The sequence below is a fragment of the Eretmochelys imbricata genome, chromosome 7 (assembly GCF_965152235.1).
Source record: "Eretmochelys imbricata isolate rEreImb1 chromosome 7, rEreImb1.hap1, whole genome shotgun sequence".
In the NCBI taxonomy this organism is placed as follows: domain Eukaryota; kingdom Metazoa; phylum Chordata; order Testudines; family Cheloniidae; genus Eretmochelys; species Eretmochelys imbricata.
Window position 1 is genome coordinate 35,807,085 of NC_135578.1, and position 26,241 is coordinate 35,833,325.

The 26,241-nt window shown below is 40.7% G+C and overlaps 1 protein-coding gene across 3 annotated transcripts in view; it reads right to left on the bottom strand.

Annotated features, from left to right (window-relative positions):
• HDAC11 (histone deacetylase 11) overlaps positions 1-24,637 on the bottom strand; it is a 70,605-nt gene extending 45,968 nt beyond the window's left edge. For 2 of the 3 annotated variants that reach the window (XM_077822551.1, XM_077822549.1), the window contains exons 1-3: positions 24,606-24,637; positions 19,730-19,878; positions 15,502-15,602 (exon numbers count right to left, since the gene is read on the bottom strand). In XM_077822551.1, the coding sequence (XP_077678677.1) occupies positions 15,502-15,602; positions 19,730-19,878; positions 24,606-24,607 (252 nt within the window). In that variant the 5' untranslated portion in view covers positions 24,608-24,637. The remainder of the gene's footprint in view (positions 1-15,501; positions 15,603-19,729; positions 19,879-24,605) is intronic. The other variant, XM_077822550.1, reaches the window with a different exon arrangement.
• Positions 24,638-26,241: the final 1,604 nt, after the last annotated feature.

The following is a 26,241-nucleotide window of genomic DNA, read 5'->3' on the forward strand; positions in this document are numbered from 1 at the left end:
GTTTTGGCCAGCTCTACTTGACAGAGATGTCTTTTTACTCAGGGCCTCAGTCTTTTATTGAGGGGTGGACATTTCTATTAATTGGCACTATCAAAATGCTTATATTTATTGTTCATGTGTTCCATATAAACTGAAAAATAATATTAAGATTAGAGGACTTCTTAGTGAAAGTTACACCTTTATGAAATACAACTTTACTGAGCCACAATTTTCAATTCATAGCGTTTTTCAGCTCAAGGTTCATCATTTCAAAGTGGCCCAGCTAGAATGAATGCTAATCACACAATGCTACTTTACTTGTGTGGCAATATTTGTAGTTACACCCACTCGGCATCAACTTCTAAGTGTGGCATATTTACACACACACCTTGAAAGTGTCATACTCATCACATACTGCATATGTACTTGCAAGCATAATTCCTGCTTTTTAGAAGTGCAAAAGCATGCCACAATTTGAAAGTCTAACTCCATAATCAACACTGGAGTAAGCACAGTAAACTTTCAATACCAATAAATTAAACCTAATTTAGATTGTTTCCATGTACTTATGGGGCAAGCTGTCTAATACTACTTTGAAGCCACAATTCTATCACGAAGAGACTTCCTATTATAAAAATAACTTAGTACCACATCAACATTACAAACAAAAGCACTAAGTGTACAGAAAAAATCAAAATGTAATTACAAAGGAAAAGTACAGAGTAATAACGGATAATGATAATGATTTGCATACAACATGTAGCCAATGTAGTCACTCTAGCAAGACATCACAATTCAATGACTAAATAATGAATATTGTATATTCATAGTACTTTATGTGCATAGCAGAAGCGCAAAATGATTTACTGGATACCTCTTGAAAGCCCTCCAAGATATGGTTCTGTATGCGTATAAAAAATTAAAGAGAAATATATTCAAACATTTGGAATAGATGGTAACTCGAGGTAATTTAATTTTCCAAACTGTCAACCGGTCAGAAATATCTGTCTTCATGACAACGCTCTTTATTAATTTCTTCTGATATGGAACAAAAGGACAGACATTATATAGTAATCTTAGAAGCCACTGTACTTTCTGCATTAAGCTTATCTAGATAACATATTATAAATCAATACATGTAACTATTTCTTTGGTAGACATTTATTCTCATTCAGTCATCATCAACTTTTAAATCCTATTTCCATTCCTTTATACACTATACTTGTTGCATGTAACTATGGAACTTGCCTCCAGTCAAAATGGGTCCTGTGTCCATAAGAGTAACAAACTGCAAGTTTCCTATAGACAGCAAACACTGCACTCGATGTGTCTTCATTTTTCTCTTATGTGCTCTTCTGTGGTTACAAAGCGTACCTAACCCATTTTTCTTTGTGCTGATAATGCTACAGGAATTTTTAAAAGGATTCACCATATTCTGCTCAGAAGTGGGAGTAAGTAATTTTCTGAGAGTAAGAATCCAGTTGATGTTTTATTTTTAAATATTTCACTCCCTTGCTGTTTAAGAGAGGTAAAATAAAAGCATGTATTAGACAGACCCAGTACACCATTCACCATTTGAGCTTTTCTTTTGCTGCGAAGACACACAAATGAAACTACTTGACAGTATTAAGTTTGACTCACTAAATAGTATGCACCACCATTTCAGGATGTTAGCTTTTAAGAGTTCTTCACTTAAGCCTAGATCCTGCAAAGACTTGACTTATTCATTTGCTTAACTTTAAACAGTATGAATCATCTCATTTACTCATTCACTGAGATGTGTATAAAGTTAAGCACATGCATAGAGGCGTCCATCTTTAGCAGGATCAGTTCCTTAACCTATATAAAACACCAATTTATTATAATGGAAAAGGTTAAAATATTTCCAAAATTTCTATCTGCCGCAAGCAGTACCTAAGACTTTGGAGATCAAAGTTAAATCTAAACAGAAACAGAAAAACAACTTCAATGGAGAGATGTTACATTAAAGCAGACAGCACGAGAGTGATCAAAAGCAAACTTTGCTATACCATCTTTCATGTTATGCATTCAAGTACTACAAACCAGTATTTTTAACAGCTCATTAATTAAAATAAGCCAATTAAAATAATATCTTAGATGTTAAAAATAAAATGGTATTCATATCTTGAGTGGATTTCTGAAGAGAGTACCAAGTTCAAGGAAACAGCAGATAAAGGTTTTACACCCAAAGGTCTGAAGCCAATCAACCACACATTTAGAATCTTATTAGGAACCAGACACTAAGGCCTTGTCTTCACTTGAGGAAAAAAGCTGTGTTTTAACTCGAGTTAACTAACACATCATAAAATCCTAGTGAAGATAAGGCAGTTTGCTTTTGTCACGACTTAGATTGAGGTTAACCGTACGCTTCCATAGTCTTTACCTTGCATATTACCTTGTGTGACAACTACAAACTGCCTTGTCTTCATTAGGGTTTTATTTTGTGTTAGCTAACTCGCATTATTTAAGACAAGTTTTTTTCCTAGTGAAGACACAGCTAAAGGCCCAATTTATTTTCATTAGTGCTGAGAACCTTTAATTCCAAGTGAAATCAACAAGAAGTGTGAGCACTCAGCTCCTCTGAAAATCAAGCACTAAAGTAATATTATACTTTTTTCTGGGGGGAAAAAGTGCTTCAGCTAAAAACTTCTGCAGAACTACTTGCTTTATAAGGGCTACAGACCTACCACCAGATCTTGCCGTTTCATAGTTGCACCTCTCATTTTGCAGGTTAGGCTGCAGGAGAGATCTGCATAGGTAGGATGGTAGCAATAGTTTTAGTTAAGGTTGCCTAAGTATTTACATTACATTACCATTTTCATTCCATCATAACATACCATTTTTGACTCTTTCAACTATTATTCTTCAATTTTTTGTGAGGTAAATATTGTAAATTTCCTGGGATTTACATATGAATTTTTCAACCTTTTAAAGCGGTTATTCTATGCATCTCAAATATAAGCTTAATAAAGAGAAAATTTATATACAATTCTTGTGATTTTTTTGGACAGTTTTAGCACTGAAACAGAACAAATTTGAAAACTGACAGTGAAATTGCCTTCATTGACGTGAAATGCCTTTTGAGTCTTCCAGTGAAAATTGCTTTTGATTTAAGTGTGTTATGCGGGCAATTCATGCAAGCTTTTTTATACTTTGAACACAGCTTTTTTTAATCTTTAAAACACCTTTTACCTATATTCTATGCAAAAGAAAGTTATGCTGGGCATGAGTTCACTGCAGACTCTTCCATAGGACCCATTTCTCATTAAAATGGGTAAAGATTTCCCATCAGTGGTCCAACTGGTTTGCTGCACAGCCCTTGCTGGTGGCTTACACAGAAGTCACTGGTCACAAGACACAGGCTCTCCTTATTTCCAGCTGCTTAAATAGTGTTAAAGACAGATAAAAATGTATAAATATTTTTCAAATATTATTTTTCTATGTAGGTGGTTGTTGTCATTGCTACAGTACTGTTAAATAATCGCAAATGAGAGGGGTGATGTCCATGAGACACTCTCTTACGATATGTTCCACTATGAAAATATACGAAAAACCTTGTTTTTAGGATAAGACTTAAGAGCATAATGGCACGAGGTACTGCACTCTATTTCCACGGCCTGCTATAGGAACTGAGGTTGCAAATAATCTCCCAATATCTTCTCAACACCTGACTGGATTAGGCCCAGCATGAAGCCATAAAACCCCTGCCACAGTTGCTGTGCAGTAAACAATGAATCATAGAAAGCTCAATAAGCGGGTCTCCATGATAAGCATTGGAGCTTGTCAAAATTTCTCAAAATTCTACATTTTGACAAAAAATTTCATTCATTCGGCATTTTGACAAAAAAGGGGGAACATATGAAATGGTTATGAATTCTTCCTCTCTGTTATTAACAAGCTTAATTCAGCATGAACTTTGCGCAAGACGAGTGTTAGGGTGGTGTCTAATAAAGCAGTTTCAGGTAATGGAATTTCTTTTTTTCTCAAAATTCTACATTTTGACAAAAAATTTCATTCATTCGGCATTTTGACAAAAAAGGGGGAACATATGAAATGGTTATGAATTCTTCCTCTCTGTTATTAACAAGCTTAATTCAGCATGAACTTTGCGCAAGACGAGTGTTAGGGTGGTGTCTAATAAAGCAGTTTCAGGTAATGGAATTTCTTTTTTTCTATTTACGAAACCTAGGAAATGCCATTAAAAAAGCATGTGAAGAGAAGATTAAGATAGCATATATAAGCGTTCAAAAGTCAAGATGTGGTAAAGTTAAAGTTAGCAGCTTAACTCTACCCTCTCGTACTTCTGCTTTACAGTATACTCTAATTCAGTGGTTCCCAAACTTGTTCTGCTGCTTGTGCAGGGAAAGCCACTGGCGGGCCAGGCTGGTTTGATTACCTGCCGCATCCGCAGGTTCGGCTAATTGCGGGTCCCACTGGCCGCGGTTCACTGCTCCAGGCCAATGGGAGCTGCAGGAAGCAGCGGCCAGTATGTCCCTCAGCCCATGCCACTTCCAGCAGTTCCCATTGGCCTGGAGCAGCGAACTGCAGCCAGTGGGAGCCGCGATCAGCTGAAACTGCGGACGCAGCAGGTAAACAAACTGGCCTGGCCCACCAGGGGCTTTCCCTGCACAAGCGGCGGAACAAGTTTGGGAACCACAGCTCTAATTGCATGATTACAGCCCATTTCTCACATAATACAATGTCATCTTATGCAATATTTTCTACATTCATCTAAGGTGTGCAGTAAATGAGACAGGGTTGTCCAGAAGCCCTTATTGCATCTTTCATGTAGACAGCTTGAATTCTGGCATACACAAAGTAATGCCCAGCACTATAAAATGTTGCACATTTATCTGAAGTTATAGAGAAAAAATGTATATGATATTTATTGCATTTGTGAAATGGTATCTGCTCGTGTAAATAAGACCACCGTAATGTACATGTACAAGAGACAGTTAAAACTGTGCATAGAACTTTAATCTTGACATTTCTTGTCTTGAATGATTAACCATTCACCCTTAATGTTCTCTTACTTCTTAAAAATGGAATTTTATTAATATTCTTAAGATAGAGAACAGTTTTTCTCAGTGATTCTTATGGCACCAGATGCCAGTTACCTGACAAAGGTATCTTATGTACTGATCAGTAAAGCAAGTATCCAAGCGACTAATGCCAGATGCCCAAAGTTACAAAGCAAAAGCCTGAGTAGTAAAGCACACTAGACTGAACTAATGACAACCCCAGCCAATGCCAAATGTGAGAGAATACTTCTACCACCTTTCAGTGTACATGTTTTACTTATCTATAATTGAGCCTTCTTCCTTAATTGAATTTCCATATATATATATATATAGTCACACTTCATTACCCTACAAATGATATTTTCTGCAGGAATTCCTACCAATCTTAATATGATAGCTATTTGCCCAAGAGTCTAGGTGACAGTCAAAATCAATTAACTGATTCCAAGAACTTTTTATAAAAGTTAAGTAAATAACCAATGCCCATTACAAAAAGTTTGTCAGTTAACATCAAAAACCAATGTAAAAAAGTCAAGGTGAGAAAAAAAACATGATATATCAACCATGCTTATTAAAAAGAGAGAGTGTGAGCATCATAATGACACAGCTGCATGATCTGAGGGATTTTCAGACAAAAATCTGTAGGAATTTGGAGCCACAGAGAAATAACTCAAAAAGAAAATGAGTACTTGTGGCACCTTAGAGATTAACAAATTTGTTTGAGCATAAGCTTTCGTGAGCTACAGCTCACTTCATCAGATGCATATATACCATATGCAAATTACCCACAGAAAAGTTTCTGAAAGATTGTCATAATTTCATAGCAACAAAACAATGTGTGTTTGTACAACAAACACAGACAATGGAATTTTTATACTGAATTGTATAATTGATTGCTCTCCATTTCCTGTTGTAAATAACATGTGTTTCATAAAAGACATACATCAAACTAGAAATCAGAGCTTCCGGGACTTGTTGGGGTTTTTTGGCTAAGAATGACCAATTTGGGTTTCTACATACAAAAAGTTAATAAGTTTTTTGATAAACTTAACTTAATTTGTAATTATATAAATTGATCAATTGCTCTTACAGCCTAAGGTGTGGAACAGTCTATGTGTCATAACACTCCCAGAAGAACAACACCTTGCATTCCACTGACACGCAAGCAGAAGAGTGATCCATTTTGTACAGGTAATTTCTATTACAGTATTCACTCATACATTTACAGATCCAGACTAACACGGCTACCCCTCTAGTACTTGACACTCACACATGTTATTGTAAAACAGTAAATTGTTTCTATTTTGTGCATCCCAGAAGTGTAAGATTTATAGGGTGCCAAATATTTCTTAGGCTTACTGTTGCTTATTTCCTTTTGAAATTTCAGAGTGCTGATTTGAAGTAAATGGATAAAGTATTTCTTTATATAACACAAATATTGGAGCAAGATGGATACAAATATCAAAGCTACATTTTTCATAATTCATTTATTGCTTCAGGGTCCGAAAGCCTTCCATGAAGCGTCTGAAAATCTCCAGGGCCATGTTTTGCAACTAGAACTGTGCTTTTACTAAAGGATATGAAGGCAAACCCATACATCTCTGGACAACTTTTCAGTTAAAGATATACAGATACTAAAAAGCATAAATTATTCCACTTAAAAATTCAATTTACAAGAGTTCTTCCTGATCTGTCTCCTCAGTCCTAGCTTATCTCCCCTCCAACTGCCCTTCAGCCTGTTTTCTCCCCATCAAAAGATCTTAGGTCAGCCTCTTTGGCTGCTACTAACACAGTGAATGTCTACCTGTCTCCCCACAACAGTTGGGAATTTTCCAGGGGCTCTCTATCTCACCTTCAATTTTGCTACAGCATTCTCATGACTGACACTCCACTCTTCATTCCCAGAAATATAAGCAGCTCTCATTGCTCATCAGAGCATGGGCTTAGATCTGCTATTTGTAGATCTGTCTTTCACTTGTCTGAGTTAAAAGGCAGTTAAGCAGACTTTGTGTGGGCCTTTTCACACCAGATCTTAACACTTTTACACTTTCAAACTGTAAGTCCTTCTAGCAAACTCCTTCCAAGCAACAAAGAGAACTCGGGATAGTTCACAAGTCACGCCTCTTGATTTCTATAGCTGCAGGAGCCATACAGACAGGAAGAGATGCCATTATCCTGTGCATTCAGATGTGACTAGACTATTAGCCTAATGGAACTAGCCTTCTTTGTTCAAGACATGTTTGAAAACCATATTTGTTTTAGGCAGTAGGGGGCTATGAAGATAAATGAATCTTTGTTTATCCTGAGCCTGGTCAGGGCCATTGTTATCAGAAGTATTAATAGGAATTCATATGCAACCTTCCCTCACAAATAGATAAAGAACGTGTCTCTGTAATAATGTAACCGCTTTCCACAGCTTTGTGTTGAACACCACTACCTTTTGTTCAGGGGCATTGTGTACGGATATCTAGTATCTTGAGAAAGATACAGTCCACAACCTCCTGGCTCAGGGACAATTCATCTGACTCCACTACCAAACAGTTTACCTAATCTGTAACTAATTTTTCCTTTCTTGCTAGTTAGGGGACAAGGAGCACTCACTCCCAACACCAGCAGGGCTTCCCAGCACAGAAGGAATGTTCTGATACCCTCTGATTGTTTGTAAATAGGGTGACTTGCTTATCCATTTCCATCATAATTACCCTTTGGGCTACTAGGCTTCCGAACGTCCTTAGTATATTTAGGACTGCACTTTCTCTCAGAACATTTATATGTAGCTATGGTTCCTAGACAAAGTACTCTGAGTGTGTAGTCTCCCAAGTAGGTTTTCAGACCCAAAACAGGAGTGACCCTGATCACTACAGTTTTGAAGTCCATTCATAATTGCAATTTCTCCCTGGATTGCCACCATCCCAGAGAGGTAAGGAGGTCAATTGTTAATCATGTATAAGATGAGAATCTGTAGCTTATGACTAAGGCTGCTTGTCTGTCACAGAGGTCATGGAAGTCACGAATTCTGTGACTTCCCGTGATCTCTGTGACTTCTGCAGTGGCCAGCAGCAACAGTTTGGGTGTGTGGGAGGGGGATCAGGGCTGGGGCAGGGAGTTGGGGTGCGGGGCAGCGCTTATTGGTGTGGGGAGCTCCCCAGCTCCCACTGGCATGTACCTGCAGCTCCTAGGTGGAGGGGCCGGGGGCTCCACGTGCTGCCCACGCTCGCATGCACCGCTCCTGCAGCACACATTGGCTGTGGTTCCCAGCCAGTGGGAACTGCGGAGCCAATGTTTGTGGCGTGAGCAGTACGTGGAGTCCCGCTGGCCGCCCCTCCCCGGAGGAGCTGCTGGGACATGCCTGTCGGAGCTGGGTAGGGAGCCTGCCAGCCCTGCCAACCCTCTCACCCCCCAGCACCAGCAGGGGCCCCGGGTCGTGCGCTACCACCCGCCCTGCTCCAGCATCAGCGGGGGTCCTGGGTCGCCGCCCGCCTCCAGCACGGGTCCCAGGCTATACGCCACCGCCTGCCTCCCCCCAAGCACCGCTGAAAGTCCTGGGCCACACCCCGCCCCAGGACCCGCAACACCGCGGCCCAAGTTTTAGTTAGGGGTATATAGTAAAAGTTATGGACAGGTCAAGGTCATGGGCTGTGAATTTTTGTTTACTGCCCATGACCTGTCCCTGACTTTTACTAAAAATACCCATGACTAAAACATATCCTTACCTATGACCATTGAGACCTCAGAGTCCACTGAGATCGATGACTGTAGAGCTGTCCTCTGCATATATATTAGAAACACCTCTATGGCACTTAGAACCATGCTATGCACGTGGTGCCTCCTTCCTTGCCTCAAGAAATTATTTAATAAATGTATGCTGGGTGGTCCTATGGAACCAAGGCTCAATATTGAGAGAAGCTCTGGTAAGAACAGAATCAATAAGGCATGAAGCCCCAAGTGAAACTATAACAGGTGAGTCAAGAGGTTTAAAGATCAGTAGGAAGCAACATGAGCGACCAACACCACATGAGGAAGGGAGCCACTAGGCAGATGAACACAGGGCTCAAAAAATGAGATTTCAAGCCTGCTTTTATTGTCCAAAAGCAATGACGGCAAACTCAGAGCAGCTCCTTCTGAATTACAGCATATAAGATCATTATTTTCTACTTACAAATACCGTTGGAGAGTTTCTAAACTCACATTCCATCTCATTCTGTCCACAGCATCTGATCTAGTACATTTTCAAAGAAAGGTATGTCAACAAAAATAACCTTTTTACAATTAGAATAGTCAGTGAACACTCTCTATTCAGTATTAATATGTAGAGATATCAACTGGCATTGTAAGCCTTCAAATACAGATGGCAAGCAAGATTGTAATTAAGGTCTCTCTCACCCTTGAGTCTTTCTATTCTTTTGTATTCCAGTGCCACATACATATCTTGAAGTATGAAGCGTCTTTTTTCAACAGACTGGCACAAAGAAATCCCTAAACAAATGCCTTCCTAAAATTACATAAAACCTGAACCCATTAAGCAATTATTATTTGTAGAAGAACATCTAGTATAGTATATTCTATTTTAATGCTCTATTCAACATTTACTCTAACTACTATAGCATTTTAAAATAAAATAGAATTTACCCTTGTAAAGACTAGAACCCTAGAGCTATGGAGGAAATTAATTGTGTTTCAAATGTTACTAATTTCCTTATGCTCACTTAAATTTGCCAAAAAGTCATTTTGCCTGGAGCAAAAGAAAAAACAAAAATGAGTACAATTAGTAGGATGACTTCAACATGTTAAGTACATTGCAGAAGAGAATAAGACACAACCAACTAGTTACATTAAGTCCATTCCAAGTGATAGAAGTATTCATGGTAAATTCTACATTTGAGCCCTCTCCTTTGAGAGCAGCCCACCAAAAGTCTTCACTCCTGCTATCAAACTACAAGGGCAAAACTCACTTTGTTTAAGTGACTGGAAAACCTAACATGAAAGTATTGCTTTTGATTCTGTACATTTTAGAGTGACATGGCTGTAAAGGAAAACCAAGTCCTGTAGTCTATGTAGCACCACAGTCTCTCTCATCTTCCCTTCTATATTTTGAGTCTTCCATCAGAGCCTTTAATCCTCTTCCCACACTTTCCATGACTAGGGTAAATTTGTTTACCATGCTGAGGGGTAGTCTACATTCTACACAAGATTATTCTATAATGCGGCTGGTAGTAGCCTGATTACCAATTGCTTTTAGGCTTATGAATTTTTCTGATATACTGAAAATACAACTCTATTTTGTCCATTGTCTTTCATAAAAGTATATTCCAAAATGCTTTACAGAGAAAATATAGTTACTAAGTTAAAACAAAAAATTCTAGCAGATGGATAAGGGGATTTAAAAGGCATTTGCAAGTGGATTTTGAAAAATAAATGGAAAGTCTAAGTTCAGAGCCAAAGAAAAGCTGTCCCAAATGCCAGGAACTATGCATAAGAAACATCTTGTACCAACAGTGGCAAGACAATAGGATGGGACAAACAGCAGGCTGGTGCTAAGCAAGCACACTGAACAGTGAGGTAAGCAGACATGTATACTGTCTACAAGGTAAAGCTAGGACAAATCCAGGGAGAGTTTTAGGGCTTGATCCTGCACCACTGTTGTCAATGGAAGCTTTGCCACAGACTTCAATGGGTGCAGTATTAGGCAGTTAAAAAACAAGGGCAATTTTGAGCTGAATCCAAAGGGCTAATGCATTTGTTTAAGGACAGGGTGGGTTGGTCATGTCTTAATATTTTTAAAAAATTAAATCCAACTCTGATTCCAAAACCACCAAGCAATTAAATATTAAAAAACACAAGAGTGATCCTACAGGACAACTACATAGAAAAAAACAAGCAACCCTATGATCATTCTTCCCTCCCCTTATTTCCCCTATGTCTGTTATCAATTGTGGTGTTACTCTAAACCCTTTGGAAGGGAGGGACCCTGTCACGCTCCTAGTCCTTTATGTCGTATAATAAACAATGACAGGTCAAGTGAGAAAGGAGGAAGCGACATATTGGACATGCTTGAATTTGAAGAGCTCGCGGGAAGCCAAAGGGAGAGGCTATGCTCATGGCAAGAGGGGAGGAAGGCACAGAGGAAGATTTTAACCATGAAGCTAAGGGAATGGAATACATGGGCAACATTGTACAGGTAGCAAAAGCAGATTTTCAAAGGAGATGAGGGAAGAGAATATAACTTCAGAATCAGAAAAGCTAAATGGAAGGATTTATGTTAGCGGATGCTTCTGTCTCAGAGGCATTTATAAAAGACTTTTATCTACATTTCAAATAAGCCTAGCAGAGAAGTTATAGGAAAACTTCATTAAGTTTTGCTTTGTTAGTAGATATATATATAAATAAATAATTACAGTGTATAGCTGTCTTCTGTATATTTCAATTTTAGACCGACCACAGCTGGGAAAGATATTGAAGGGAACCTGAGAACAACTAAAAAAAATACATAGTACTCATTCTGGTGATCTGTATTTGTAGTATTATATAAATATTTGTTTCAGAGTAACAGCCGTGTTAGTCTGTATTCGCAAAAAGAAAAGGAGTTCTTGTGGCACCTTAGAGACTAACCAATTTATTTGAGCATGAGCTTTCGTGAGCCACAGCTCACTTCATCAGATGCATACCGTGGAAACTGCAGCAGACTTTATATACACACAGAGAATATGAAACAATACCTCCTCCCACCCCACTGTCCTGCTGGTAATAGCTTATCTAAAGTAATCAGCAGGTTAGGCCATTTCCAGCACAAATCCAGGTTTTCTCACCCTCCACCCCCCCACACAAATTCACTCTCCTGCTGGTGATAGCCCATCCAAAGTGACAACTCTTTACACAATGTGCATGATAATCAAGTTAGGCCATTTCCTGCACAAATCCAGGTTCTCTCACTCCCTCACCCCCCTCCAAAAACCACCCCCATACACACACAAACTCACTCTCCTGCTGGTAATAGCTCATCCAAACTGACCACTCTCCAAGTTTAAATCCAAGTTAAACCAGAACATCTGAGGGGGGGCAGGGGGTAGGAAAAAACAAGAGGAAATAGGCTACCTTGCATAATGACTTAGCCACTCCCAGTCTCTATTTAAGCCTAAATTAATAGTATCCAATTTGCAAATGAATTCCAATTCAGCAGTTTCTCGCTGGAGTCTGGATTTGAAGTTTTTTTGTTTTAAGATAGCGACCTTCATGTCTGTGATTGCGTGACCAGAGAGATTGAAGTGTTCTCCGACTGGTTTATGAATGTTATAATTCTTGACATCTGATTTGTGTCCATTTATTCTTTTACGTAGAGACTGTCCAGTTTGACCAATGTACATGGCAGAGGGGCATTGCTGGCACATGATGGCATAAATCACATTGGTGGATGTGCAGGTGAACGAGCCTCTGATAGTGTGGCTGATGTTATTAGGCCCTGTGATGGTGTCCCCTGAATAGATATGTGGGCACAATTGGCAACGGGCTTTGTTGCAAGGATAAGTTCCTGGGTTAGTGGTTCTGTTGTGTGGTATGTGGTTGTTGGTGAGTATTTGCTTCAGGTTGCGGGGCTGTCTGTAGGCAAGGACTGGCCTGTCTCCCAAGATTTGTGAGAGTGTTGGGTCATCCTTTAGGATAGGTTGTAGATCCTTAATAATGCGTTGGAGGGGTTTTAGTTGGGGGCTGAAGGTGACAGCTAGTGGCGTTCTGTTATTTTCTTTGTTAGGCCTGTCCTGTAGTAGGTAACTTCTGGGAACTCTTCTGGCTCTATCAATCTGTTTCTTTACTTCCGCAGGTGGGTATTGTAGTTGTAAGAAAGCTTGACAGAGATCTTGTAGGTGTTTCTCTCTGTCTGAGGGGTTGGAGCAAATGCGGTTGTATCGCAGAGCTTGGCTGTAGACGATGGATCGTGTGGTGTGGTCAGGGTGAAAGCTGGAGGCATGCAGGTAGGAATAGCGGTCAGTAGGTTTCCGGTATAGGGTGGTGTTTATGTGACCATTGTTTATTAGCACTGTAGTGTCCAGGAAGTGGATCTCTTGTGTGGACTGGACCAGGCTGAGGTTGGTGGTGGGATGGAAATTGTTGAAATCATGGTGGAATTCCTCAAGGGCTTCTTTTCCATGGGTCCAGATGATGAAGATGTCATCAATATAGCGCAAGTAGAGTAGGGGCTTTAGGGGACGAGAGCTGAGGAAGCGTTGTTCTAAATCAGCCATAAAAATGTTGGCATATTGTGGGGCCATGCGGGTACCCATAGCAGTGCCGCTGATCTGAAGGTATACATTGTCCCCAAATGTGAAATAGTTATGGGTAAGGACAAAGTCACAAAGTTCAGCCACCAGGTTAGCTGTGACATTATCGGGGATAGTGTTCCTGACGGCTTGTAGTCCATCTTTGTGTGGAATGTTGGTGTAGAGGGCTTCTACATCCATAGTGGCCAGGATGGTGTTATCAGGAAGATTACCGACGGATTGAAGTTTCCTCAGGAAGTCAGTGGTGTCTCGAAGGTAGCTGGGAGTGCTGGTAGCGTAGGGCCTGAGGAGGGAGTCTACATAGCCAGACAATCCTGCTGTCAGGGTGCCAATGCCTGAAATGATGGGGCGCCCAGGAGTTCCAGGTTTATGGATCTTGGGTAGTAGATAGAAGATCCCAGGTCGGGGTTCCAGGGGTGTGTCTGTGCGGATTTGATCTTGTGCTTTTTCAGGAAGTTTCTTGAGCAAATGCTGTAGTTGCTTTTGGTAACTCTCAGTGGGATCATAGGGTAATGGCTTGTAGAAACTCGTGTTGGAGAGCTGCCAAGCAGCCTCTTGTTCATATTCCGACCTATTCATGATGACAACAGCACCTCCTTTGTCAGCCTTTTTGATTATGATGTCAGAGTTGTTTCTGAGGCTGTGGATGGCATTGCGTTCCGCATGGTATATTTGTATATACCTTAACATGCTTATATTGCTTAATTATTTAACAAATTTCAAATAACCTGGTTCAGTTGATTTTTTTTCTCTAGATGATTACATTAGCTCTTCTGGCCACAGCATCACCCTGGGAGCTCATGTTCAGCTGATTATCTACTATGACCCCCAAATCTTTTTCAGAGTCCGTGCTTCTCAGATGCATACATTTAGCCATATTAAAATGCATAGTTTGCTTGCGCCCAGTTTACCAAGTGACCCAGATCACTCTGAATCAGTGTCTTGTCCTCTTCATTACTTACCACTCACCCAATTTTTGTATCATCTGCAAACTTTATCAGTGACAATTTTGTTTTCTTTAGGTCAATGATAAAAAATGCAATCTCTGTGGGACCCCAGTGGAAACAGAGCTGCTTCACGATGATTCCCTGTTTGCAATTATATTTTGAGACTTCGCCAGTTTTTAATACATTTAATGTGTGCCATGTTAATTTTATATTGTTCTCGATTTTTAATCAAAATGTTGTGCAGTACCAAAGTCAAACACCTTAGAGAAGTCTAAGTATATTATATCAACACTATTACCTTTATCAACCAAATGTGTAATCTTATCAGAAAAAACATCAATTTAGCTTGACAGGATCTAATTAATATTGATTTGCACTAATCATGGTGGTCCTCCTTTCATCCTTTATTATCAAGTCCTGTATCAGCCGCTCCATTATTTAGACAGGGATTGATGTCAGGTTGATAAGCCTATAACTATCCTTTTTAAAAACTGGTACAAGATAGGCTTTTTTCCAGTCTTCTGAAACTTCCCCATTGCTCCAAGACTTATTGAAGGTCAACAATAATGGTTCAGTGAGCTCCTACGCCAACTCTTTTAAAACTCTTGGATGCAAATTATCTGGACCTGCTGATTTAAAAATGTCTAGCTTTAATAGATTGTGTTTAGCACCCTCCAGAGTTAAAAGTGGAATAGAAAGAGTATTATCATCACTATATGATGAGACTATACATATAATCAGTTTTTTCCCCAAATACAGAACAGAAATATTCTAGTCTAGATTATGTTTAGATCTCATTTATGCTGTCACTTACTTCTAGGAAAGAAAGTAAAATATTGTAGGATACAGTTAATAGCAGTCTTAGTGATACCATTGCTCAGTTGCCCTTCACCTCAAGGTATAGGCACAACCCTAGTCTGTATCCAACATAATCTCAAGATTACTGACAGCTTGTCAACTCTGCTGATGTAGAGACTTGACTTCCAATACCAATTTCAACAATTATCACTGAACTTTTAAATGCTGTGCACTATGACAAATAGAGGTCTGACTTTGAAACAGTAACTCTGAAAAAAGAGTTAAAAAGTTAGAGGGCAAATCCAGAATATAGCCCGGGTAAACTGCTGAACTGGAATTTGCTGGTTCATTAATGACAGGCACTGACCAGGAAGAAGGAAGCAACATTATGCCAGTGGCAGGACATCTACTGCTTGAAATAAATTCCAAAAAGCTTATTTCAAAGATAACCAGTAAGTACAGCACCTTTAATTTATTCAGGTAGCGTCTTGTGTGGACAACCAACAGGTCTTCTTCAGTAGCTTCTCGTGCCTGTACAATCAAGTCATCTGCAATTAGTTTTTCTTCTGAAACAGCAGGAAAAAAAGGAGGCAGAAAAATTGTTATTCAGCATTGTTGAACTTTCTAATTTTTTTCCCTACAATTTTAGAATCTGGCTTGTAGGTGTTGGAGTTCCTACTTTGCATTACATGGACTTTTAATTCAAAGTGCTAGTAAATGCTTCAAACACACACTCTACACAAGTTATTAATCACATATAAATAATATAACAAAATTGTTTATGGACAAAACTAAAATAATTATAAGAATTTAATAATGCTCATAGGCCACTTTATAATTTCAAAGTGCTAATTTCTTTGTTTAAACTGGAAAGGAAAGGTAGGCAGTGAAGGTTTTAAAATAGAAGACAGATGAGGCTAAACAAAAAAATAAATATCCAAAGGGCACTGATAGTTTAAACATGTATAGAATTTGAAAACTCTGGTCCTAGTATCAGCAATTATTCACCTTGATTCTTTAATATATTTTACTGCAAATTCCACAGTCAAGCACTGACATTTAATTCACTGAATCATCAGAGCAGGAAATGCCAAAATTCGAAGAAGAATTACTTAGGGAGTTCTGATAAGAAGTGAACATTTAGGCTTAATTGGTTCATTTAACATTGTCAAACCCCTATTGATATTTAATTTGCAGAAGCCTGGAAGCAATTACTTGCTCTCCATATTTGGTGACCTATAGGTAGCTTACATAAAATTAAGTTTTACCAGTACAAACTACTGCTTTCCTAAATATCACCCCAAGATATCTGTACATGGATATATATTATATATGAATGAGATATTTTTAACGCAAGGAGGAACATATGTGGATACATTTTCTGGACTGTATACCAAACTTCATTTCAGTGCATCGGGGATGGCTAAGCAACGCACATGGTGGAAAACAGTTATGCATACTTGATCTATGGTGATCAACTGTTAGAAGTATAACACCAGTGATCATCACATAATTGTTTATGCAGTGTTGCTGTAGCCATGTTCGTCCCAGGATATTAGAGAAAGATGGTGGGCGAGGTAATATCTTTTATTGGACCAACTTTTGTTGGTGAGAGAGACAAGCCTTCGAGCTTACACTGAGCTCTTCCCAGACCTGAAGAACTCTGCGTAAGCTCGAAAGCTTGTCTCTCTCACCAACAAAAGTTGGTCCAATAAAAGATATCACCTCACCCACCTTGTCTCTATAATTGTTTATATTATATAGTACTAGAGTATGTCTGCTGAGCAGCTACACTTTGTGAAAAGCCTTCTTAATGCAGCTGCAGAAAGACTACAATCTGACTGATTTTGTTTCCACTGGCATGATATAAAACAAACAAGTCTGTACTGGTAGAACTTTTGTGTTCCTACTGACCAAGGCTTGAAAAACCCACCTTGCCCATTCACCCAGCTCATGTAGAAATTTTTCCTAGATGAGCAGGGCCAAGGAGGCAACAACTTCTTTCCTGAAGAAGGGAGAAGTAAGTATAAGAACAGAGTAGCCAAAATGCCTCTAGCAGTTTTCCAGTCAGGGGATGCAGAGCACAGAGTGCCTCTTCTCTTCTACGAAATGGGAGAGGGGAGCAAAGTGTCTGGGGCCATCAGTTTTTCCTTGAGGAACTGGAAAGTGAAGAGCAGAGGTGTCCACATGGAGAAGAGGAGCTGGAAGAAACACCAGCGTGTCCAGAAGGGCATCCACCTCAGAGGAGCCCAACAAAGGTAGAAGGACTGAGTGTTCATTCATTGGTAGACGGAGGGGATGGAAGTCAGGATTCATTGATTGAAGAGGGGGACTGGGAAAGATCCCAGAATTCATTAACTTGGGTGAATATCAGAATGCATTTAATGTGCATGCATGTGTGTGCCCCTGAGGGGAAGAATTTAATTCATGTGCAGAGACAGAGTTGCTTTATTGACGGAGGAGTGAATATGTGGCAATGTCAATGGAATAGGCATGGCTCTGGGTGGGCCACTGGTTTGGGCATGGTGTGTTTGACAGGTGTTTTTGACCTGGCCAAGTAAGATCACTCCTCGGATGAAAAGGTGTTGAGGTTTTACAGGCTCTGACCTTAATTCTTATATTTGAAATTCCCAACAGCATTTCTGCACCGAACTTTTCATCTGTGTAAACAGTAATATTAGTGCTTCTCAGCACACTAATCTTTATGCCTCTATCAGATGGTCTCAATGCATTTTTCAAACATTAATTATCACAACAATATTATGAGATAGTAAGGGATGGATATATGCAAGCCACAGCTAGTCTCCTTCTTCCTGAAATGTCATTTGCTACTTAATTTGTAATATATTAGGTTCCATCAGCAATCTCAAGAGTAAGTCAGATTCACACCATATATAATTTAATGCAGCAAGACAGTCATTAAAACTCTTTTTAGTGGTAAGAGTCAGGGTGGAATGTTCTCTCTTCTGCTATAGCATTCCAAAGAGAGATTGAAGCAACCAAAATGCTCCAGTTACAGTTAGTCATACTCAGTGCTTCCCCTTGGAAGTCATGTATTTTACATGTTTACAAGGATCACAATGCATAAGAAGGATTTTTTCATTCATTTCAGTAGAATTGGAGCCATCGTGCAGTTTTAGTTTCAGGGTTAGCTTTAAAATAAATAGTAACTGGAACTGCAAAACAGCATCTGCTTCCATTGTATAAAGACAACCTTTTATTAATTTATGTTCCCCTCTTATCACCTTGTAATTTAGTACTGAAAGAAAACATTTAGTAACCAATTTGTAACCACAATGAACACTAAGTACATTAAATGTCAAAATGTTCATTACATCATTATGATTTGAAAAACAGAACAGAGTCTGTTGCTAAAGTGGTCTATTGTGGATAGGGGTCATCTGTGTGTGACAAGTGTTTGATAGTATATGTCAAAAGGGAGTCTCTCAGAATATGTATGTCAACTGGCATTAATTTGGCCTTCTTTATGATAGTCTCAGAGAGACTAAAAATTAAATGGGTACTGGGATTGAACTCTGACAAATGTGGATGGAACAGATCTGGTATACTTGCACTTTTTCATCCTGCATTGCACCTGTTCTGAGGATAAATAATTTACTGAGTACCACCAGGATGCTTTGTACTCTAAAAACATAGGGCATTTGCCTTCTACACCTGAATCAGCACAAACACAAGAGTCCTCTGTTAGAGTCCAACAGAACAGACAAACACGTTTAAGATTCTCAAACAATTTTACGATAATTTCTCTTTAAAATATGTAGCACAAACAGAATAGCTATATGGTTTTTATAAATGTTTTATGGGCATGCATTTGGGATCTTCTCTACCATATACAGTTTGTGAAGTACTTTGGCAGTTTGAAAAATTCACTTGATCCTCTGTTATTGAAAAGTTGGGAACTTTCTGCAGTGATTGGAATTTTGCATGCTAAGCCACCATTAAAGATATTTCTAGCTTTTCCAATTTGAAAATAACCTACTAATGCATTGCTGCCTTCATGAGTCTTTATACAGGCAGCTCCTGTACTTTTGCTGTTGCTCATAGTTTTGCCAAGCAGTGGGTCAGAATGAAATTAACCAACTAGTTACTTTTCCTGCTGTTTTTCAAACCAAATGGCAGAGTGAAACTGACAACCATTATGTGAGTTTCACTCTACACACACACAGCACCACAGAAATGCAGCCACAACTGGGGTGGAAAGTTCTTTGCAAAATATTGGTGGGGAAGAAAGTGCCAAGGACAGTGAAGTAAACCCATGCTTTAAAGAAAACTGCTACAGTTTCTTTAATGTCGAAGCAGAGCAGATAGAATCTCAGTTTTTAAATTCTCACTTGCAAGAGCCTCAGCAGTATAAAGTGCTTGGACCTCAATTTACATAAGAAACATTAAGGGTAAGTTAAACTTGCTGAGATTTAAGCTTGTGGTTTCACATACATTAAAGTATTACAAAGGTGATACATTTAAAAAGAAAAAAGCTAGGTTTGCCCAGAAAGTAAAAGCAAGACAGACAGTAATGCAGATCAACTATTGTCTATATTAGCAATAACTATAGTTAATGTGTACAGAGCCTGCATGCAATTACTTCTTCTGTTCCATTTTCTTTGCACAAGTGTCAGTTTAACACCACTTAAACAAAAGTTGGATAGTAAGTGTAACCTTGTCATTATGTTACCTTTCAAGAAATTGATTACTTTCCCCCATTTCCCTGCATCAAAGGGATGTAGCTTCTCCAATCCCATAAATGTGATGTTGTAGTCTGGAGAATATACAATAGGCCAGCATGTTGGTGGGACTTCATGATACAGCTCAGTTCTGTGAGGCCTTAAGGGAAAAAAAATAGAACCATCACTGTTCCTAATGATTGGTAAAGGAAAATCTAATCACCTCACCCCACGTTAAGCAGTGGCGCCATTGTCTAGCTTGTTGAGAATATAAGAATAGCCACACTGGGTCAGACCAACGGTCCATCTAGTCCAGTGTCTTGTATTCTAACAGTGGCCAATGCCAGATGCTTTAAAGGGAATGAACAGAACAGGGCAATTATCAACTGATCCATCCCATCATCCAGTCCCAACATCTGGCAGTCAGAGACATAGGGACACCCAGAGCATGCGGTCGCAACCATGGCCATCTTGGCTAATAGTCATTGATGGACCTATCCTCCAGGAACTTATTTAATTCATTTTTGAATCCAGTTATAGCTTTTGCCTTCATCACTGGCCAAGTTCCACAGGTTGACTGTGTTGTGTGAAGAAGTACTTCCTTTTGTTTTAAACCTGCTGCCTATTAATTTCTTTGGGTGACCCCTGGTTCTTGTGTTATGTGAAGGAGTAAAAATTCCTTATTCACTTTCTCCATCCCATTCATGATTTTATAGGCTAACATATCCCCCCCATTGCCTCTTTTATAAGATGAATAGTCCCAGTCTTTTTAATCTCTCCACATATGAAAGCTGTTCCATACCCTTGTTTTTGTTACCCTTTGCTATACCTTTTTCCTTTTCTAGTATATCTTTTTTTGAGATGGGGCGATCAGAAATGCATGCAGTATTCTAGGTTTGGGCATACCATGAACTTATATAGCAGCATTATGATATTTACTGTCTTATTAGCTATCCCTTTCCCAATGCTTCCTAACATTCTATTAGTTTTTTCTGTCATAGCACATTAAGCAGATGTTTTCATAGAACTATCCACAGTGACTCACAGATTCTTTTTCTGAGTGTTAATAGCTAATTTGGACGGCATCATTCTGTATGTATAGTTAGAATTATGTTTTCCAATATGTATTACTTTGTATTTATCAACATTGACTTTCACCTGCCATTTTCTCGCACAGTTACCCAGTTTTGTGAGATCCCTGTGTAACTCTCTGAAGTCAGCTCTGGACTTAACTCTCTTGGGTAATTTTGCATCTGCAGACTTTGCCACCTCACTGTTTCCCTCCTTTTCCAGATCATTTATGAATATGTTGAACCGCACTGGTCCCAGTACAGCTCCCTGGAGGACACCACTATTTACCTCTCTCCATTCTAAAAACTGACCATTTATTCCTACTTGTTATTTCCTGTCTTTTAAAGAATTACTGATCCATGAGAGGACCTTCCCGCTTATCTCATGGCTCCTTAACTCTGCTTAAGAGCCTTTCATGATAGACCTTGTCAAAGGCTTTCTGAAAGTCCAAGTACATTATATCCACTGGATCACCCTTATCTACATGTTTATTGACCCCTCAAAGAATTCTAATAGATTGGTGTGCCATGATTACCTTTTACAAAAGCCGTGTTGACTCTTCCCCAACAAATTGTGTTCATCTATGTGTCTGATAATTCTGTTCTCTACTATAGTTTCAACCAATTTGCCTGGTACTGAAGTTAGGCTTACTGGCCTGTAATTGCCAGGATCGCCTCCGGAGCCTTTATTAAAAATTGGCATCACATTAGCTATCCTCCAGTCATCTGGTACTGAAGCTGATTTAAGTGATAGGTCACATACCACAGTTAATAGTTCTGCAATTTCACATTTGAATTCCTTCAGAACTCTCAGATGAATACCATCTGCTCCTAGTGACTTATTACTGTTTAATGTATTAATTAGTTCCAAAACCTTGTCTCAGAGGCGATGCATAGAGGGGTATGGGGGGTGTCAACTGCCCCCCAAATTGGCCTGCTGGGGGCAGGGAGGGACAGGGGGCTCTGTCCTTCTCTCCCTGTGCCTCCCCTCCAGCATGTTTGGCTGCTGTCCCTGGCAGCCGGGCAGGGAGCGGGATGGAGCCGCTTCTGCCTGAAAGAGCAGTGGGGGAGGCTGCAGCTCCAGCTGTCATCTCCTCCACTCGGATGGGAGACTGCTGGAAAAACCAAACATATGGTAACCCACCCCACCAAACTTTGCCACCCTCACTTTCGAATTGCTGCTGGCCAGGACGCTGGCTTTAGAGCTGACTGCCTGGCCAGCAGGCTTCCCTCTCTGGCTGCCCAGCTCTGAAGGCAACAGACCTGCCAGCAGCAGGGCAGAAGTCAGGGTGGCAATCCTATGACTCTCCTACAACTGCCTTGCAACCGCACATATTACAGCACCGTGAAATTTCAGATGTAAACATCTGAAAATGTGATATTGACTAATTTTAAACCCCCCTGGCCATGGAATTGACCAAAATGGACTGTGAATTTGGTAGGGCCCTACTCATGTCCAAGCACCTGACTGAAGCAATATGTCAAAACACACAAAGAAGATGCAAATGATTATGTACATTAACTCATTCCAGCACTAAATTCAATTATTGGCAAAACTGAGTTCCATTTCTACCTGTTCCACCGTTCTCCAAGTTGATTAAACACTAACCCATTTTAAATTTTAAAACGTAGGTCCAATTTTTCACTTGACATAATCTAAAGTTTATTTTGATGTACTGGGCTCAAGTTTCAAAGTTTTGTTTCTAAATACAAATCAAAATGTACTGTCCCTACACATTAGGCATATAAGTAAGGAAAGATGCTCAACCAAACCTAAAACTCTATGGAAATACAAAACACACTGGAAATTTAGGGTCCAAACTGTAGTCTTGATTCACACAAAACTTCCACAGAGATTGTAAGAAATTCTTCCTGAGTCAGGACTACAGAATCATGTGATTGTTCTATTGTCTTTCATACAAACTATACCTCTTACAGAATTAAAAGAACATTTTTTTAAAATCATACCTCAGTCTACAAATATTTTACCTACTATAGTTAAAATTAATATCTACAATTCCTGGAGATAACAGGAAAAATATTGGGGGAAAGGGTTCTTTCCAGAATCGGACACCACTTTTTTATAATCAGTTCTCCCTTTTGTCCAATCTATGAATAAAAACAAGCTGTGAGAGGATGAGATCTACTCATTCTAAAGTCTTGAAGGACACGGTGACCAGAAACAATCAGTTCAATTCACTAACTACGATAATACCTGTAATTAATAAATTATTTATTTTCAATGCAAAACATATTTTGCTAACTTACTTTTTTTTCTTATGTATCCAAAACATTTAAGGCAGTTTGGTTTACTTAATAAAAATAATTTTAAAATGCTGGTTTTGTGCTTTTTTAATTGTATTCCAATTTCCATCCAATTGCAGGTTGGCACAAATCACAAATAACAAATTAATCTAGTAAATAATAAATGCATCATTTCTCATTTTCTAACATAACAAAATGGTAAAAATTAAGAATCTGAATAAATATATGTTAAGCTATATATATTGCTTAAATAAATGTGTATAGATATGGTGTATCCTCCTACTTAGCAAAATGAAGCACCAAATTTAGTGTAAAAGCTATATTTAGCTGCACATCAACTTGTTTTAAGGGTTATTGGCCAATGAGATTCAACCTTTCTTCAGGAAAACGAGAAGTACAAATGGAAAAACGAATTAAAATCAATTATTTAAATCAAAGTTTCCTGTTTCTTGATTTCAAATCATAATTAAAAATGGTGATTGATATCAGTCCATCCTGCTGTAAAACCACAAAAATTGGTAAGGGTACTCTTGGGTTCTCCATAAATTACTTAAAGCTTTAGGAGTGGGTGGGTCCTTAAGTTTGCATGTTTATTTCCAGTGTTACAAAGTATTATAAATGGTCTTGAAAATCACCAAAAATGTATTACATAATTTATGAACAGCTCCTCAGGAGCAGCTGTAGTATCTGAAACTACTTTTAACTCATTTTTAAAATTGAGCGGATTTCATGTTGACTACATCTATTAAAATAATGTCAAGAATAACAGCTAAGGGAAAAAGAGATTATGAGATGGGAGGAAAGCTGGATGGTCAGATGAGCTACAATAATAGATAGCCCATGGATAAAAGCAGAGCAACACAAAAAGGCTGTTCCCCCAGGAGCTGTGCTAGAGACTGTGGTACAAAACCGTGAAGCAGGTCAGAGAAAAGAAGCGGATGTTGGACAAGTGGAGGAAACTGACTTGGGAGGGGAAAGAGAGAGACTCTGGAGCGACGGGTGCTGCAGAAACAAGATGCCTGGAGTGGTCCAGGGGTGAAAGGCGGGTGCAGAGGAAGCTGGGAGGGGAGCAGCAAGGGAGCGTCTCCCTAGGGCGGGGCAGGTAAGAGGGCTGTTGGGAGGTGGGGGGCCTACGGCAGGAAGCCGGCGCTTGGGCGTCCTCCTGTGCTGGTTCAAAATCCCGCTGCCCGTCACCTGCAAGGGACGGTCCCCCGCCAGGCTCCGCCCCCCCGGGGGCGATGCAGGCCGGTGCCCCCGCCAGCCCGGCCAGGGAACCGGCTCTGAGTCAAACGGCACCTGCCCTACGGGGGCGGAGACCGCGACCATGGGGGGCCCTGATGGAGCCCCCAGCGGGCCTCGGCCGGGCTGCCAGGCCTGGGGCACGGCAGCCCCGGGCCTGCGCCCTCCCTCCCGGCAGCGCGGTGGGGGCGCCACAACCGCTGTCCCGGACTCAGGGTGCGAGGCCCGCGCCACGCCGGGAGGGGCCGGCCCTGGCCCTGGCCCCGCCTGCCGAACAAGGCCCGGGCCGGCCTGGCTCGCATCAGCTACTCACATCCCCCCGGCCGCCTTCAGCCAGCCAGCGCTCCGCCGCGGGAGGGGCCGAGCCGCGCCGCGCCGCCCCGCCCCGCCTCACACCGCGGGCGGGAGGAGGAGGAGACACGAGAGGCCCCGCCCAGCCCAGGACGGAGCGCGCGGCACTGGCTGGGCAAGGGAGCAGGAGGGCTTGGGGGTGGAGCCCCGGGCTGGGGGGCAGGAGCTAGGAAGGGGGCCCTGGGCTGGGAGGAGGAGAGAGGCGGGGCCCTAGGAAGGGGGCCCTGGGGTGGGCTGGGGGGAGGAGGAGGAGGAAGGTGTGAGGTGTAAGAGTGTCTTGCCCCAAGAGCACCGACGAGTTCGCACAGGCATCATCTCCTCCCATCTCCCTGGCCCTTCCCCTTCCTTTGCAGGACACCTCAGCTCGGAGCAAAGGGCAGCACGTGGACACACACACACCCACACACCGTTTTCCTTTTCCTTACTGTGGGTGACACTTTGCCAATTTCATCTCTGCTGCTTAGGCTCCTGTCTTTGCAGGCCAGCAAGCAACACCCACTTCGCTCACCTTTTCCAGCTCTGTCTCGGAGTACAGGCTGAGTGTAAAAGAGCTGAAAGAGGCCTGTAAACAGGTACAGGAGGAAAGGGTCACACAGAGATCACAGCCCCACTCAGGCTGCCAGCAGAAGTTTTACTGCCCCTGCCTGTCACTCTACACAGTAAGGCTGGATTTGCTCTGTACTTGGATGGGTGACTTTCCAAGCCATACTTTAAATGCTTCCTGTTGGCAATTCAGTGGCTGTCACCCTGAGTTACTACAGGTTTCAGAGTAGCAGCCATGTTAGTCTGTATCCGCAAAAAGAAAAGGAGTACTTGTGGCACCTTAGAGACTAACAGATTTATTAGAGCATCACACGCAGGGCAGGCCCGTCTCTCCTCGGGACCCGGGAGCCGGCACCCACAGCCGACCTGCTTTCCTGATCCCAACGCAATGTTCCCCAAAAACTCCACTCTGTCCTGCCACACGAGCGGGGCACGAGGGGGGGCAACGGGAGAGTGGATGGGGCAACAGGGCGCATGGGACCGGCTGCCGTGACACTGCTCCTCCACGAACAGGACGAGCTCACAGTACTTGTGGCACCTCAGAGACTAACAAATTTATTAGAGCATAAGCTTTCGTGAGCTACAGCCCACCTCATTGGATGCATAGAATGGAACATATAGTAAAAAGATTATATATATAAATATACAGACAACACTGGAAGTAGCCATACCAACTGTAAGAGGCTAATTAATTAAGATGAGCTATTATCAGCAGGAGAAAAAAACTTTTGTAGTGATAATCAAGATGGCCCATTTAGACAGTTGACAAGAAGATGTGAGGATACTTAACATGGGGAAATAGATTCAATATGTGTAATGACACAGCCACTCCCAGTCTCTGTTCAAACCCAAGTTAATGGTATCTAGTTTGCATATTAATTCAAGCTCAGCAGTTTCTCCTTGGAGTCTGTTTTTGAAGCTTTTCTGTTGCAAAATTGCCACCTTTAAGTCTGTTACTGAGTGACCAGAGAGGTTGAAGTTTTCTCCTACCAGTTTTTGAATGTTATGATTCCTGATGTCAGATTTGTGTCCATTTATTCTTTTGCACAGAGACT